General features: G+C 44.6%; 1 protein-coding gene across 12 annotated transcripts in view; it reads right to left on the bottom strand.

Annotated features, from left to right (window-relative positions):
• The window catches only part of LOC122204905 (transducin-like enhancer protein 4), a 141,141-nt gene that overhangs the window by 23,138 nt on the left and 99,736 nt on the right, over positions 1-18,267 (bottom strand). For all 12 annotated transcript variants that reach the window (XM_042912727.1, XM_042912728.1, XM_042912735.1 and 9 more), the window contains one exon: positions 609-728. In XM_042912727.1, coding sequence (XP_042768661.1) covers positions 609-728 — 120 coding nt within the window. The remainder of the gene's footprint in view (positions 1-608; positions 729-18,267) is intronic.

Raw genomic sequence — 18,267 nt, 5'->3', positions numbered from 1 at the left:
CCTTGTTTTGAGGCCTACAGTCTTGCAGGGCAGCTCCACAGTGGGCAGAGAGGGGACTGCCTGCATCCGCCCCAGTGCCATCCAGCTTGTTCCCTTCACTATGTGCCCTGGAGGGCCAGTCACCGAAGAAAAATGAGCTTCACCCATGCTGGACACACATTTGGGTGCCTCTGCAAGTTATAGTCAACAAAACCTGCTTTATTCCTTAGCACAAATTCATTTTAGGCATTTTACCAGGTTTTCTATGATTTTATATTTTTCCTTAACATTTCTAGTTGACCAGAGAAAATCCAGCCACCTTGAAATACACAGAGGGAAGTAAATACATCTATAGAAATGATATTATGGAACACCTAAGATGTCTTCTATTAGCTTCCAGATAAAGCACTGTGTTCACTCACGACACGTGTGCACGGACCTGCACGCACAGAGGACTTCAGCTAGCCCACTGAGATCCAGCTATAAATGCAATCACTAGCTTCTTCTCCTAGTAGATGTTTTTTTTCTCTTGTGTCTAATTGTGGTTGATAACAGTCAAAGGGTAAAATAGCTGCTGATAAAAAGCAGAATAAACTGGCCTCCCCCAAAGCAAAGGTGAATGAACCTACATAACGAGCTGCGATTTCCTTTTCTTCAGTTTTCTGCTTTTTGCTATCAGAGGAGTAGTCAGTGGAGTTTCTGTGCTTCTCGGCACCTCGGAAACTGGCTGATGGGGATACTGAAGAACTCTGGAGTTAGAAAAGAAAGCAGCATTAAGAAATGACCATCCCTTTAACAGTGAGTTCTTCAGTCACTTAAGACTTAATGTTCCTCTTCTTCATTAGTATACACTTGCAAAACTATTTAGGAGGAGATGGGAGAGAAGGCAGGAGGTGAAAGGAAGAAGGCAACAGAGGTGTAGAGAGAAAACCAAGGAGAAATGGAAAAGGGAATGAGGGATAAAAGGAACGAACCGTGTACAGACGTGGCAGAGGGAGCCAAGGAATAAAAAAGGAGGCAGGGACAGCAAATCCAGAAGACAGAAGGGGTCTGGTCCAAAGGAGATGTTGATTACACTGGCAAAGCATCTTTAGAAAAGTGAGAAAGGAAGCGGATAGGGAAAAAAAAAAAAAAAGGAATGGGGCGCCTGGGTGGCTCAGTTGGTTAAGCATCTGACTCTTGATTTCAGCTCAGGTCATGATCTCACAGTTCCTGACTTTGAGCCCCACATCGGGCTCTGTGCTGACAGGAGCTTGCTTGAGATTCTCTGTCTCCCTCTCTGCCCCTCCCCTACTTGCACTTTCTTTCTCAAAATAAATAAACAAACACTAAAAAAAGAAGAAGAAAAGGAAAGAAGAAAAAGGCAAGCCACCCCCCCACCCCCACCAAGTTTGCTGGCTGATGGGAAGCCAGTATCTTAAGCCATTATAGAAACACTAAATACATTAGAGTTCAACCTGGAGAAAAATTAGTAAATCTTCAAAGAAAAGGGAAGAGAGGTACTCTTTGGGAATTTGAGCACCCAAAAATGGCGATCATGTGACACTAAGGTCCTATTTACAGAATTTTGCTTCGTCCCTTGTCTTGTGGGCATGGAAGATTCAGAGTGGCAAGTAATAAGAACAGAAACAAAACATCCGCAAAAATTCACTTTGTTCCTTTCTGACTCCTACAGTTTTCATAAGCTTGCTCTTTTTTTTTTTTTTGTTTGTTTATCTCTGGAAACCCTGGAACCCCCATTAGGACCAGGTAACAGAAAAAAACAGTCCCTCCCTCTTGGGAACACGGTCGGGAGCGACCCGTATGGGTTCAGGTGATGTCCGTCATTTCTGCCCTTCCAAAGAGGTCCCAGGTGGAGGAGGTCCACACGTCAAAAATAAGCACTGAAAGCACAGAGAATGGATGTGTCTGCCATTGAGGCCAGGTGGCTACTGGTAGGCATATTTAGATAGTATGACTAGTAGGCATATTTAGATAGTATCTAAAACCAGATATGAAGAAATGAATAAAGTGTCAATGGAAGCGGGAAGCAACCTTACAAACTGGCTAGTGACTCAGCTCCAGACAGACCCAACAGGAGCTAGCTAGACATGAAGGTGAGGTGTGAGAGAGGGAGCAGGGCTGACCTGTGGAGGGTAGGTCGTAAAGGCCAGAGAAGCCAAGTCCTTCATCAGGGCACCAGCACAGGGCTCTGTGCACTAGACTGACCCAGGCTGGATGGTGGAAAGAACATTTGTGGAGTTAAGAAAACAAGTTTTAGGAACAGCAAACAATCTCCACCAGAATATCTCCGCCTTGCCATCTGAATCAATTCAGGAAACTATTCCGTAAAGCTCTTCCTCATTGATAACTTTTACTCTTCTCATATAAAACTAACCTTTGTACTTTTTTTTTCTCCTTTATCTTAGTCTGATGGTATTATAAAGATACACAACACTGGAGCGCCTGTCAGCATGGAGCCTGCTTGGGATTCTCTCTCCCTCTCTCTTTGCCCATCCCCCAGCTCATGCACTCTCTCAAAATACATAAACTTAAAAAGAAAAAAAGATACACATTTATAAGGGCTTTTAAATTAACTATGGGGGAGGGAGTGTGATATCCAGAACTTGTGGCCCTGTATTCCATTTCACTTCCTCCGAACCTTAACGCCACATTTTCTTCTGTGGCTAAACTTTCAAAGTGTGTTGTTAGAGGAAAACCAATTAACTTCCTTCCCCCCACCCTCCGCCAGTATCTCTACCAAGACACCACCCCCTAGTGGTCAGCTGTGCTGATGGCAACTCCACCACCAGCTTCAAAGGCAGGAAGGAGAGGGGGTAGGGGTTTGGTGGCAAAGGAAGACGAGAAGGACAGTGAGTGGGTTCCCAACGACAGGGCTGGGTATCTCTAAACCCTTCCTTTGGCATTCTCTCAGCGCTTTCAATGAATGCAATAAATTGTAGGCATCAAACCCTGTAACTATCCCTATTCATTCACCCTTAAGCTTAATGGCAGAAAAGATGGCACGCGTTACTCAGTAAGGCGGAAGGCTGAAACAAAACATTAGAAGCCAGATAATTTTTAAAACTGGACTGCTTCATTTTCACGTATTTCCACGCAGTTCCAATCCTTGTTCCTAAGCTGTAAAGACTCGGTTCAATGCTTCTGCTTTATTTTCACACCATGACTAGGTTTTTATGACCATTACTCCACTAAAATCATGCCTGCAAACATCATCTGTGAGCCACTACCTACCATATTTAATGTCAGAACCCCATATCTAGTTCCCCTGTCTCCAGTCTATCCTCCACATTTCTGGGGTTCGTATTTCCCCAAAGAGAGATTCAACCACTTCTCAGTCTTCCTTAAAAACAACAAATGGTTTCCCACTATCCTTAGGGGAAAACAAGAATCCCATATCTGAGCGTGGCTGTTTCCAAAGCCCTTCAGTCCATGCCCTAAACCAGAGCCCTGGCCTTAGAGCTCAGCGCCACGAGCTTGGTGTTGCCCAGTGCTCTGTGCATTTTCATTGTATCTGTAGCCTTTTTTCCTGGTTTATGAGAATGCCCATTTTCCCTCGGTATCTTCCTGTTGAAATCCTCATTCTTAAGAACCAGCTCTAATGTCACCTTTTAAAGCTCGCTCACACTGGCAGGCAGAATTAATCACTCCATTCCTCTTTGTTCCCTTAACACTTTGTTCACCCAGTGAGTAGAGCCCTCGCAATCAATATGTGGCTATTTGTTTACAAGGTTACTTCCCACCACGGTCTGTGGCTTACTTGGGGGTGGGGGCCCCCGGCACAGTGAGCAGCAGAGAACTGCCCAGAAATGTTTTTGAACATCAATGAGCAAATATCACTTTTGTGCTCCTCAATCTTAACCTACAATTCAAGTGACACATGCCCTTTCAGAAGACCACTAGGCTGGACGGTTCCACAAGAAACCATGCATTGCAGTGAGAGCTGAGCAGTGACGCCCCTTGGAATTAGCAGCAGGGAAGTTCTGTGTCTCCTTCATCTCTACTCCTCTACCTACTCCCACATGCCTTCATCCGACTCATGTGATATCTTACAAAAAAAAAGAAAGAAAAAAAACTCTACGTGTGCATGATTATCAACAATCTGAGTCTTTTGATTCTGACACCCTCTACTGATAAAGTCATTTCCACTTTGTCCGAAAGGAAAAATTGATTTTTAAACAATTATGAAATGCTTTCTTAAAGATCAATACTTAAATGGTAGTGTTTATTTATCTTTATGCTTTATACTTACTTATTGACATACATGTACAGACAGCTTTACTTAACTGGCTGGTTTCTGGCTCTGTGGGCAGTATTTTATTTGTGAATTTTACTGCAGAACAGAGTTATATGTTGGAGTCTCCTGGTAGAAGGATAAAGTAGTTAATTATCACTAGCATTTAAAGGTTAAGCTACACAATGGGCACCGGAGCAATCCGCGATGTTCCAATAACATAATTGCTCTGGAATCAAATTGGACTTGGCACAGACTGCCATCACGAATCTTACACCACCGTTCTGCCACTGGAAGGCCTCTTGGATCTTTGCTGAGCATGTGAACAGGAGGAGTTAAATAAATACTTGTAAAGACAAAGTCATGCTTTCACTACGAAGTACTTCTATTTCTCTATCACTACTTTACAAGCTTACCTACATTAGATTTCCCCTAGCTTGCTACACAGGAAACTTACTGGAGCTGCATCATGACTCTGTATAAATCTACAAACTCAGAAACATTTTCTCATTACCGTTTGATCATGTGAACGTATCAACAAATTCATTAAGAAAGGAGGGTCATAACAATCAGAAAAAGTGGCCTTTTTGCCTCGAAGGCAAAAGACCTTAAATGTGAATGCTTACTAAAAAGCTCTGTATTTTTTAATTTTTTTTTTAAATCTCTATTTATTTTTGAGAGAGACAGAGCACAAGCGGGGGAGGAACAGAGAGAGAGACACAGAATCTGAAGCAGGCTCCAGGCTGTCAGCACAGAGCCTGACGTGGGGCTTGAACTCATCAACTGTGAGATCATGACCTGAGCTGAAGTCGGACGCTTAACTGAATGAGCCACCCAGGCGTCCCAAAAGCTCTGTATTTTTAAAAACAAAACACTTGTGTTGGGATATTAAAAAGAACAAAGCAGATGTTTAAAGAAAGAAAAGGAAGGAGGCAAACAAAAGACCAGGGGAAAAAATAATAAAAATCTGTAAGTCTTATGATATGGAGATCCCAATTGCTTTGGAAGCAAAAGGTAAGCTTTACAAGAGTTACTCCTAACATCATAAATCATATTTTATCTTCAAATGAGAAAAATGATAGATCCTGGTTTGAAACCCAACCAAGACTTTACTAAGGTTATTACTGACCAAGTCAGATGGAAAACAGACACGTCCCTCAATTGAAATGGATGGCCCCGTCCCTTCACCTTTACTCCTCTGCCACTTCAAAGACGACCACGTACGACAAAGAGTTCTATAAAGCACACCATCGCCCCCCAAAAAACCCCAAGAAATAGTGTTGTTACAATTAGCTAATTTTAATAACAGGTAGCACAGATTTTACTAGCAGGCAATAGCATCTGTCTGGAGTCAGACTGCCTGTCTGGATTTGAGTCTAGAGTTTTCCATTTAATAGCTGTGTAGCCCTGGGGATGCTGCCCAGTTTGTCTCTCTGTGGTCTGGGACAAGAACACCCCGCCCATTTCCTCACTGGGCTGCGCTGAGGACTAGGAGAAAGAACCTACGTAAAGAAGTACAAGGCAAGGTCCCAGACACAGAACTGAGCCCCTCAGCAGCAGCAACTCGGCACTATGACGGAGAACTGCATGCTATTTACTACAGAGCTGGTGTGGACCTTCTATTTGGAGCCCCACATAAGGATTATTCTTGGCATCTGTGTAGCACTAGCCCTCAGCACAGATATACAGATGGTCTGTGATGATAGGGTTTCAATAGACTGCTACGAACCAAAACACATCTCCTTTCAACAAAGTAAAGGTTTTGGTTCGATACTGCAGGCAGGACTAGAAATACCACCTCCACGTCGGACTTTCTAATTTGATTTCAAACGCACATCAAGCTAAGGCTGCTTGCCATTCACGAAGTGCAGTGGGTGTATGTCCCTGCCCGCTTCCAAGATTCCAACCAGAAGGAATGGTTGAAGAACCATGATCAAAAACTCTCAAACACATTTGATATGGTCTGTTCATTAGCTACAGCCTTCGAACACCCCATCTACTTGGTACCAAAGAGTAAAACCATCAGATAAAGGGGATAATGATGGGACAAGAGGATACCATGAAAATCCGGCTGGGGTTTTGCCCCTACCTTACAACTGCTGTCCAGGCCTCCTCTATTCTCAAAACCAGCCTGGTTTAGACCATTAATTATACTGTCAGTCTGACTGTAGTTCATTCAGTATGGGAATTAGTTTAGATGAGGGACAATTCAGAGGAAGTCTGTTAATGGCAGTGGGGGAGGGAAGGATGGAGAAGTCAGGCTCAAGAGGCTGGCTGACCCTTCACTGGTGCCATAACTAAAGTCCTCAAGCATCATTTCCTCTGCCAAAAACAAAAACAAAAAAACAAACCCTAGATGACTAAAACAGACATGAATATTGTTGACTTTCTTGAGTTCAGAAAGGCCAAGGTACTGCTGGAGATCAGCAGGGACTCTGCCCACCCCGCATCCTAAGCAGAAGGGCCTTCAGGAGGAGCCCTTCAATCATGAGTCACCCTGCCATCGATATGTTCACTAGTCCTCAAAGCATTTCAGAGTTATGAAATACTTTAAGTTCTGAAGTGAAAGTAGTATCCTGAATCACCTATATTTACCAAACACAGTAGCATACCCCAGTGCATTCCTGACTGAGGTTTTATTGTACAGTATTACACAAAATGCTTATTATTTACATTCATACAGCTCTTTAAAACTGTACAACATTGTAACACTGATTATCCCACCCATTAGAAAAACAACCAGAAGAGATGGAGAAAATAATCCTCAATTTGGAAAAATTAAAACATAAAACATATTTGGCTAAAATATATACATCTTACATACTGACTCAGAACACATGCAAATTTATGTAAATTAGCTTAAAATTTATAGCATGCTGCTGGTGAAAGACCTGAATATGGTGGGGCTCTAAGCCAGTCACCGGTGTCAGTTTACTGCTCATTACAGTAAGACTTTTTTAAAATAACCTGCTTGATTAAGGAAGTCATTAAAAACACAATCTGTATATAACCCTCACAGAACTTGCTTTTTTCAAATTAGCATAAATCAAAATTCACCTTCAAAAATGACTGGGACTTTCTGAAGACCTGCCCTTGTTAAAGTATAATCTCCATATAAAGTAATGAGTCTGTTCTTAATAAATGTTTCACCTTCCACAACATGACAAGAGCAACACATTCCTTAAAATGTTCTATTGTTGTCTTTGCCTTTCTGCTTCTCTCCTGGTAAGAGATACCTGGGTCAAGATAAATGTCTCTGGCAGATAATCAAAACTCGACCAAACAAGAGGAGCTGAAAGAGGAAAGATTCACAAGAGAGGCAGTGTCCACAGTGGGTACGGAATGGGTCCTAGAGTCAGCGCAGGTGGGCCAAACTAGGCTGTACCGCCCGCTGTGTGACCTTGGACGAGTTAATGAATGTCTCTAAGCTTCAGTTTCCCAGTGGGCAAACCAAGGCTGAGTGGAGTCCTTGCTGGGAAGGCTGCTGCCAAGATGAAAGGAGAGTGCATGTTGTGAACGCAGTAGCTAGCCTGTGAAGAGCCGCTACTCCTATGCTAATGTGGAACCACCACACAAGGTCAGTGTGCTCATGGACTCTTTCGGCAAGTATCTGCTGAATACCCACTAAGCACGGACAAACAAAGATGGATGAAACCTACACCTTGCCCTCCAGTAAGGCCCCGGGAGTTAAAAATACTTAGAATACAAAAGTCCCACATATCTTTTCCTTCGTGCAGTAAAATACACAGCACTTGCATATTCAGTCATTCATGTTTTGTTTCCATGGCCTCAGCATTATGTATTACTTGGTCAGGATAAAACGCTATAATAATTTATAAGGTATCAATAGAATTGATTTTAAATTAGGACATTATCTTAATGTCCTCCTGGGTTTTCTTGAATGTTATTTCCTCTTCCTGGAATAAAGCTGTTGGCTCCACCCCAGAAATTTCATTAAACACAGTTACTTTAGCTGGCGAGCTGAGCTGCTGCTGCTGTGTGATGCTCTGACACCAAAGACACAGGTCTGGTCTTTGTGTGGCCACCTCAGCTTCCCTCTCCGGACAGCCACTGTCTGCCCGTGGGCCAAACTGTGGGTTACATGAGGAAGCAACTGGGAGAATGAGAGGGGACAGGAGAAGTGAGCCCACAGATACTGCTCAGAAGTCCCATCTCTGATCCGGACTGATCGCCCCAAAGCCGCCGCATGCCCTTCAATCCAATGGGCCTCCTTAAAGTCCACAAGACCTAACATTCTTACGTGTCTGTCCTCCGTCAAGAGTTCCCTTCCCTCGTAAACAGACAAGATTTATAATCTTGTACGCGCTCTGTAAACTACAGTCACGAGCACCTGCCACCTTCCTCTGGGAATTTTTTTTTTTTTTTTTTTTTTTTTTAGTACAGCACCCATAAAATACATCCTAGATCATTCATTCACTGCTGCCTTATAATCAATGTTACCAAGTCGCGCTGACAACTACGACACGATACGTGAGTCTGACTGCCCTAAAAACAAAAAGGGGGGACTGGCAAAAATTTCCTTCCTACATTTTCTGGGAAGGTGACTGACTTTGGACCTACACTTGCACTGTGTTCTGTTCCTGAATCCAAATATCAACCAACTTCTACCAGCTGCTTTGAAAGAAGCTGAAGTAGAGCAGCTGCTCCGAGAAAAGAAGTGACTCAGCTCGAAGACTTGGCAAAAGCTATGTCTTAATGGACCAGAATCCTCATTTTAGTAACTATTAAAATTTATTGGAAAAGAAAGCCTTTTCATGTTGCTATTTTTTCCAGTAAACTGTTTTAATCTATTTCAAAGACTAAACCTTTTTTTCTTCCAAAGAGTGTTAACTCCACAGAGCCTCCTATATATCCTTATGTATTACGGATGCAAATATTCTCTACAACATCGGAGGGTAGTTCCGCAGGAACACGGAAGGAAACAACAGTGTATCAATTCAAAGGCAGGCTGCCTAACAGTTTTGAGGGGGCTCATCGGAAACTCCAGGTCTTTGTCTGCCACCTCAATACGGCAAAACAGTTTTCAATGATGACTCAATTTGGTCGTAAGGTCCTTCACTAAAACACTCAAGTGTGTGCTCTAGAACAGACCCAACAAACATAAACATCATGTGAGCCACATACGTATTTAGACCTTTTCTAGTAGCCAGATTTTTAAGAATTGGAAACAGTAAAATTAGTTTTAGTCATACACTTAAACCGCTGTATCCCCAAATACCATTCAACGTACAATCCATATCGAAACCAGCACTGAGACATTTTACGTGATTTTTTTAGTACGAGGTCTTCAAAATCTGGCACGCGTTTCACACTTGCAGCCAGTCTCGATTTGGACTGGCCACGTTTCCAGGGCTTTAACAGCCACGTGTGGCTTGTGGCTACCATACTGGATGACAGAGGTCTCAAAGATCCTAAAGCCACAATGGGAATCATGCCTATTAATGTAAGAATCTGGCACTTCACAGAAGTACAACAGGCCTGACCCGGCCACTGCCTCCCTTCTCCAATCTGAGCTCAGAGTCTCTTTGTCAGAGAGCCGGACATCCCATACTCTTTCATCCCACAGCATGGGCTTCTGCCAAGAACTCTTCCCCAGTCCAAGTGGCTAGCGTTTTTTACCTTTTATGTCTCAGCTTAAATGCCACTTTCTCTGAAAGGTCTTGATGGTGATATTACCCAAGAAGATCTCTCCTGGAAATCTCTATCATAGCCCCTTATTTACTTCCATCCTAGCATTTATACTACAGCCATTATTTTCTTATTATTTTCTTGTCCCTTGTATTTGACTCGAGTTCCACGAAGGCAGGGACCATGCCCCTGGTTTGGTGCCTCAATGAATAGCTGCTGAACAAATCAGTGAGTACAAAACTTGATCTGTTCCTGTATCCACACGCATGCCTACGTTTGCTTGTTCCCATATTATTTTCGTGTTACCCGGAGAGAAGTTGTGCGTTACCAAAGGGCAAAAGCTACTGTGCCTTATTACTTTGTGTTCTCAGCACTCAGTATAATGACTGTCACAGCTAGAAGAGCAGCTGCCTGGGGCCGGGGGGCGGGGGGACGCCAGTGCAGGTGTGGTGTGTGTAGGCACACCAAAGGAAGGAGGCAGCCTTCAAAAGTCAAAAGTGGTAATTCTGAAAGTGATACAGTGACAAGACAATCTTCAGGATTATGCTGTAAAGCTACTAAGAGGAAGCAGTACAAAAATTAAAACTGGGACAGAGGGCGGAATGACGCCAGGTGGAAAGAGGGTCAAAGGTGGTAGCTTTACCCTGGTTGTTCCCCACCAGCAAGGGCACAGGATCTGACCTCTGGGTGAACACACAGGAAGTATTTGTTGTTGCATAAACGTGACACTATCAAGGCCACCAATTTTTCTTATTCTGAAAGAGATAAATCTTCTACTCAAGGGAGACATTTTTCAACTGGCTCTCCTTCGTCTTTCATCATGTACTCATCACCTGCCTGTGACCAGGGAGAAACAAATCTTACTCAAGTCTGACCACTGAAAAGGCAAGATTTAAATGAATCCTGCCTGACAGACCGACCACAAGAAGAATGCAGGCATCAGCAGTTTTTCTGTGGCTGCTCATTTAGAGAATAGTGATCCCTGGGGATCTCCTAGAAATGTTTATCTCCCAACGAGAGATGTGGTAAAAGGAAGGGGAAAAAAAAACCACCTTCAGTCCTCATGTTTTTTTAATGGATAGTAAGTCACCACACACAGGTGATGAAAGAAACAGCCCCGTATAGGGCAGACAGACATAATACTTGTTTTTTTAAAAAGAGCTTTACAGTGGCTGATTGTTCAGTCACAGATGACTAGAGTTTTATGTAAATTTTTAGCATGTAAAGCAACATACAGCATGAGTATCAATCAGCTTAACAAAGTGATTTCAGTATACTGACGAATGAAAACAAAAGAGACACAGACACTCGGGAGATACAATTTCCAATCTTTCCCAAGAAATGATTTCAAGCAGCGGCTTTCATTTGACAAGCAGATCTAAAGATGCAGGGCTGACAAAACACATAAAACACTGGAGAAACAGGTTGATTCGCCAAGTGTGTGCCAAGCAAGATGAGTCTGGTCTAACCAGGAAACCACACTCCTTCCACTAACCAGCGCTGACATGTTGGTCGAATCCCCTCCCCTCCCACCACTCGATCATAGGTCAGAGAGCGAAACTGTAAGGGGCCTTGCAGAACACGTCTCAGAGGTGTCCACTTGCCACCGCAAACAACTGTGGGTGCTGGTCCCCGGCTCCTGTTCTCTGACCTTGACTTTTCCTTCCCTCCCACTCCTCACCTGGTCCCTGCCCTGCCATCAACACCTCTGTCAACGCTTAAGTCTTGCTGGTGGCAGCGTGGGCTAAAGAGGTTGTTGACCCTTATTCTAACATGTCCTTTTAGGTTAATTACTTTTGTATACTCGGTGTACCCAGTGACATTTAATCACTACGGCACTACTCGAGTAAACAGAAGTGAATGGCGCCAACTGCAATTTGGCATCGAGCTAAATGGTGCGGTAATAGCAGCATGCTGAAAACGGACGGCGAGAAAATGCTCTCACTCACCACGGTGAGAAATGAGGTGGACACCATTTGATCAATCACTATTTTATTAAAAAGCAAGCACACTAGCCCAGTGGTAGGCTTTTGCTATTTAATACTAAATACGGCTTAAAGGAATCCTGCACTTTGTAACATATGGACGGTCCAGTAAGTGCCAGCTGACTGCCTGGAGGACGACAAAAGTAACTCAGAGTGTGGGTGTGACTTTCACGGTGTGGATGTGTCCCCTGTCTCCCTCTCCACAGGCACCCACGCATACACTCAAGCACATGTGTCCCGTGGCAGGATAGCCCTCTGCTAACACAGTCAACCGTCTATCCTCTTGCTAGCGTTTGGGTGTGTAAATACCCGGGGCACAGAAGTTAGATGCAGAATGTCCTAGAACTCTGTATATACATCAAAGCATCCAGTACTAGATTAATCAAATGTCATGCCATAGACCGTGAGCCACTGAAAGTCTGCGAAAACACATGGCCAAGGACTTCTACTGGGAACGGAGAGTGGGTCAGAGAGGCCATCCGCAGCCCTGAACGGAACCAGCCAGAGCAGAGGGACGGAGGGTGATTTTGTCGAAGTGCTTTCAATACTGGCTGGCAGATGAAAACATGAGGCCTTACTCCTCTATCTAAGGAACAACAAAGACTTCGCAAGCAGTCTCATGTAGCGATGCCAGTAAAATCCCACAACGCTAACCGAATGCTCCTTCTGTACCGGCAGTGTGGTGAGACACTGGGGACACGAAGTGAAGACGGCACCAGTGCTTCGGTGCTGTCGAGTCTAGAGGGAAGGGGATGGAATGGAATAATCACAAGCTGGACAGAGAGAGTGCTCTGGTTTCAAATCTCAGCTCCAGCAACTTAGTAGCTGTGTGATTCTGGCAAACTAACCCCGAGGCCTCAATTTTCATCCCTGTAAAATAAAGATACCTGTCCTACCAGATTGTCATGAAGATGAAATGCGATAGCCACATGAAATGGCAAGCATACTGACCTTTCTTTCATGCGTATTTCTGGCATCTGCCCGAGAAGCCACAGGCCAAGGCTTCGTCAGCAGCCCAAGCAGGCAACGGGAGGCCTGGAGCGCGGCCGCACTGTCTCCTACTGGCCTGCCTTTGACAGAGGCAAATGGGCAATTCTTCAGGTTCTGGGCAAAGGCCACCCCACTACTTGCCCAGATTCAAACGTTTCAGCCAGCAGATTCTCTAGTTTGGGCATCTACCTGCCCTATTGGCTTGGTGCCCTCTTCAGAAGTTCTGCTCTTTTCTCTCATTCGTAGGATTCACGTCGAGCACACCTTCTGACATGACCGTGAGCCGGGGTAGTAGAATAAAGTCTACGCTCGCAACCCCAGCCTCACCGAAGTTTGACAAATGACCCTAAGGTGAGTAAGGCATCAGGACTGGTGGGGTGGGGTGGGCCAGGCACTGACTGAGCACACAGTACCCCTCAGAGCACCCCTGTTGTAGTAGGGGGCATCAAAATAAACTTATTGATATAGTAATAAAAAATTAGTAAGTGCCAACGGCAACATGTTACAAAGGAGATAAACAGGATGCTAACCTTCAGCGTCCTGACAGGGTGGCCAGGGACTGGTTCTCAAAGAGATGACATTCAGCTGACAGTGGGAGCAAAAGCTGGAGCCAACCAGGTGGATGGCCAGGAGAACGCTGTGGACAGAGAGGCAGGAGGCCTGGGTGCCGACCCTGGAGGGCCAGCATGAGGGGCTGGTGCCGGACAGCGGGAAGGCTGGGCTGTGCGGGGCTCAGCAGGCCATGGGGAAGTCTGTTTAATTCTGAGTGCCACTGAGGAGAATGGGGGGATGACACATGTTCTCAAAATCGGTCAGATCTCTGGAAAGTTCTATGTTAGAGGGGGACCAGAGTTAAGACTTTTCAGAGCACTTAAAACCAGAAAAGACCACCTTGCTTACTTACCTCCACCCCCTGGTAATTAAAAATAAAAACAATACTAGGTGCACAACACAAACCTTGCAATTATACTAAAATTAAAACAACAGCATTTTGCTTCAGATCATCAAAACTGAGCTTTCATCACTTCTGTGTCCCTGCTTTTACCAGCCCAGTTAGCAGGGAGGCAGTGATCCAGGGCAGATGCAGGTGACTCGGACTGGAGGGGGCACTGGAGAAGGGGCGAAGAGGATGGATTCGAGAGATGGGGAGGTATGATCTGGCGACTCACTTCACGCGATCGTGTATGTGTCACACACAGAAGTATGTGTATGTTGCAGGGTGTGTGTAGGTATATATATGTGTTTATAGAATCAGAATGGAAATCCAGCTTGTCCACATACTTCACTCATCTGGAAAAACAAAGAGCTCCTGTCCTTTCCTAGGTATCCCACAAGAATGCGCTTAACCTTAAGGTGCTCATGGGACGACGGGGAAACATGTGAATGGCATCCTCCAGGTTGATCACGGAAGGGGGTGGGGTGGGAACACACAATTGATCTAATCAACCAGAATTACATTTCCACAAAGTGGTACACTAGATATTTGAGAGAGACGCTGCAGAATAAATGCTGATCGCTACTCAAAGAAACTTAGAAAGAAGGAAGGAAGACCTGTATCTGTGATAAACAGAAAACCGGGTTATAAGAGCATGTGAGACATTTTGGGGGGTGAGATCTACCCACTGAGACTCCTATGGGAGAGTAGGCCAGGCACTGCCTGGGAAGGAGGAGACAGTGCTGCCAGGGTCCACACCTGGGCTGAGGGGATTTCAGGCATGGGGGGGAAGGCGAGGCTAAGTCCAGGAGGAAGAGGAGGAGAGTAAGACACAGAGCAGCGAGGACAGAAAGGTGCCCTTTCTCTGGGATAGTGTCACAGGATGAGACAAGCAGGTGGGGGGCAATTCAAGGACTAGGCAGTGGTTCTTAGCCCTGGCCTCATGACTGACTTGCCCAAAGAGCTTAAAAAAAAAAAAAAAAAAGAAAAGAAAAAAAAGAAAAAAAAAGCCTCACCTGTGCCCTGCCCTGGAGCAAAAGAGTCAGAATGGGGAGTGGGCCTGGCCAATTTTGCAAGCCCCCGGGTGGGTGGCTCTATCTTTGAGAACCTCTGACCTCAGGCGTATTCAGATAATCAGCAGTGCTGCGACTGCTGTCAATTAGCACTCCTAATCAACTAGAACCACCTACCTATTAATACCAAGTCACCTCCAGCCCTTTCAGAGGGCACAATTAGCCCAGCAGCAGCAACAGCATCCCAGACTTTATCTCCCTGTGGCTGTTCTTGCCGGGATGACCCACATTTAACCGGTAAGAAATAACATATTTCAAAATCATAGTTTGGAGTTGGGAGAGAGAAAACAATCACAACTGTGTCACAAGATGAGGCGACATGCTCTTTACCCATTTCTGAACGCCTGAATGTGGTGTTCCCATGCATGACTCTACAATGCTGACAAAGTGATGTATTTTGAGTGCCATAATTAAAACGATAATCTCAATAAAGTGGGCATTATGAGATAATTGGCCATCCTCAGGTATTAAGTAAACTGTGGTAAAAGCCAAGGATACTCATCGCCAAGGTCAATTACAATAATTGCTAATCTGAATCACATTATGCTATTGTAAACCCCGCTTGATTTAAAACACACACACACACACACACACACACACACACACACACACACACACACCAAAAACTGATTTAACACACACCACAGGGAAATGACCTGAGAAGGAGTTCTTGTTGTTCTTGTTGCCTGACTACTGGTCACTGAAGAATTCGTATAATCAACTTTGTAGGGCCCCCACTTACATCCTATCCCTTTAAACCACACCTGTTTCCTCAGCTCTGCAGTCTGAGCTCATTAAGGAAATGTGCCTCTCAGACGTTAGGTGGCTCAGAACGGTAACATATAGGAAGACAGAGTGGCTCTAAATTGATAATAAAATTAGTCCAACAGAAAAACAAATACCCATTACTCCTTGAGAGTAATTTTCCCTGCCTCGGCACGTTACAGGAAGTCTTCACTGACTTCTGCAGAAACCGAGTCTCTCAGATATGATGGGTTTTAGCTTGTGGGAAGTTATTTCACCCTCCACATGCCACTGTCAGCTTGCCTAGTAGATCAACACTCAGGCTCAAGTAACCAATGGTCAACCAGAAGTCAGGAAAAGCCCGGAAGACAAGCGGGAAAACAGAATGTGTGACCTTCCTTCGGCTAATTGGAATGTGTTTGGCAATCGAAGAGTATAAAACTTCTTTTTTAAGCTGTGATTAAACATCAAGACTTTGATGTTTTATACGGCATTCTTCCCCAGTAATTAACTGCACTAATGAAGTTAATTAGTGGGGAAGAATGCCGTATAAAACATCAAAGTCTTGATGTTTAGTGTCACCATCAGTTCAACTAAACAGTAATAAAGAAATAATTTCTTAAAGCGCATTTATGCATGCTCAGCACTTCGGTTTACAAGCTCCGATTGTAGGATAGGAACATTTTTCAAAATATCCAAAGATGCTATCCACGATGCAATCCAACTGCACTGACAGCAACAACATACCATTTAATGTAGTGTAATTAAGTGGCCAAGAACGCCACATAAAGCAAAAGAATTGAGACATTTAATCATAGTTATGAGGACAGTTATAAATCTACCATTACTGTGAGATGAAGGAATGGGGAAACCCAAGGCGAACAGCCACACGAAGAACTATGCAACCTGAAGGCTGATGCTAATTAAGCAGTGGATAGTGGGTTTACACAAGGGATCAAGACCCCATGGAGAGTGGGTCTAGACAAGGGATCAAGCTATCAAACAAGACGTGCAGACAGCAGGTCCTTTCAAGCACTCCTGGATGGCACCTCGTGTCCTCTGCCCTTTGGTGGAACACAGTGAGCGGGGATAGCAATACTGGGATGTGAAGTCCACCGTGGGCCTCCTCCACGTGAGGCTAATGGCCGCGACAGGCTCTGCTGAACAAGGCTGGTAAGTGCTCCTCTTTAGGGGACAACATCTAGTCCCCTACTATCTTAAGTATGGCCCACTGTCCAGCACCGTGGAGATCCCCTTTGAGAGTCTGTCCAAAATACACTCCTGACGGCCCTGCCCTGTATCTAACTAAATCTGCAGTTAACTCACATTGTCTGTTTATCCTCATTAAAATATTTGACAAGCACCTGTCTACTTCAGCCTCCCCCCCACCCCCTCCTTATACAGGAAGAAACTCGAATCCCTAAGATGAAGGAGCTCAAACTAACAGGGCAGATACTGAAAGACGACCCTCTGATTTTAATAGGAGGCCCAGGAAATGGTGCCTGTGTGCTGCGTCAAAAGAAACCATATACAGAGCAACAAGGCATCGTCAATAAAAGAGGACAGAAGGAATGACAAGAGAATGACAAAGGGGATTGCTTCATTAGGTAGGACAGGTCTGAGTTCAAATCTATTCTACTTGGGCCAAGCAGTCTATGAAACAAGTATGAAGTGAAAATTTACAAACTCTAGAAATATAAAAGATGAAAAGGACATTAAAATGTGTATTGAGAAAAAAAAGCTCTAGAGAAGGAAAAGCTGTGGAGTCTCCACTTTACTTTTTTGAAGGGCAATGGAGACACGAGAGGAAACGTGGCATCCGCGGGGCCACCGCACAGGACTGTGGAGAAAGCGGATGGACCACCCCGGGCACCATGAATTGTGCTCCTGCACAACCGTACGTCGCCACACAAACTCACGAGGCGATGACAAGGACGCGCAGATTGTCGCATCACCTAAGGCTGCATTCTAAAGGTCAATCAGGATTCTAGACAATGACAAAAAAAAAAAAAAAAGAACAAGAAGGCAGGCTACATAAAAGTCACTGAGGCAATTTCATCATTAATCATAGAATGAATGTCTCTCTCCCCAGTGAAATGTGAGCTCCGTGAGGGTAGACACTGGTCTTTTTCAATACTATATCCCCAGAGCCTAAGTACGGTGCCTGTCCTTGGCTAGCCACTGAAGAGCAAAATTTTAACAACACTTAACAAAGAACAGTCCTGAGGCTTATTATGTGGAGATGCTCACTGTATTAAGCATCATTTAGCAGTTGCTACACTGAGTGATGGGACAAAACTGACAGATAAACTTGACTCTTGGAGGCTACATTAGTTTCCTAAGGCTGCTGTACGAATTCCCACAAACTGGATGGCTTAAAACAACAGAAATGGGGGCGCCTGGGTGGCTCAGTCGGCTGAGCGTCCGACTTCGGCTCAGGTCATGATCTCGCGGTTCATGGGTTCGAGCCCCGCATCGGGCTCTGTGCTGACAGCTCAGAGCCTGGAGCCTGTTTCGGATTCTGCATCTCCCTCTCTTTCTGCCCCTCCCTCACTCATGCTCTGTCTCTCTCTGTCTCTAAAATAAACATTAAAAAAAAAAAAAAAAGAAAAAAGCCCCACCACCAACAACTGAAATGTCTTCTCTCATGGAGGGGGAGGCTAGAAGTCATGGTCAAGG

Source organism: Panthera leo, chromosome D4 (genome assembly GCF_018350215.1).
Source record: "Panthera leo isolate Ple1 chromosome D4, P.leo_Ple1_pat1.1, whole genome shotgun sequence".
Taxonomy (NCBI): domain Eukaryota; kingdom Metazoa; phylum Chordata; class Mammalia; order Carnivora; family Felidae; genus Panthera; species Panthera leo.
This window is presented reverse-complemented; position numbering and strand designations above follow the sequence as displayed.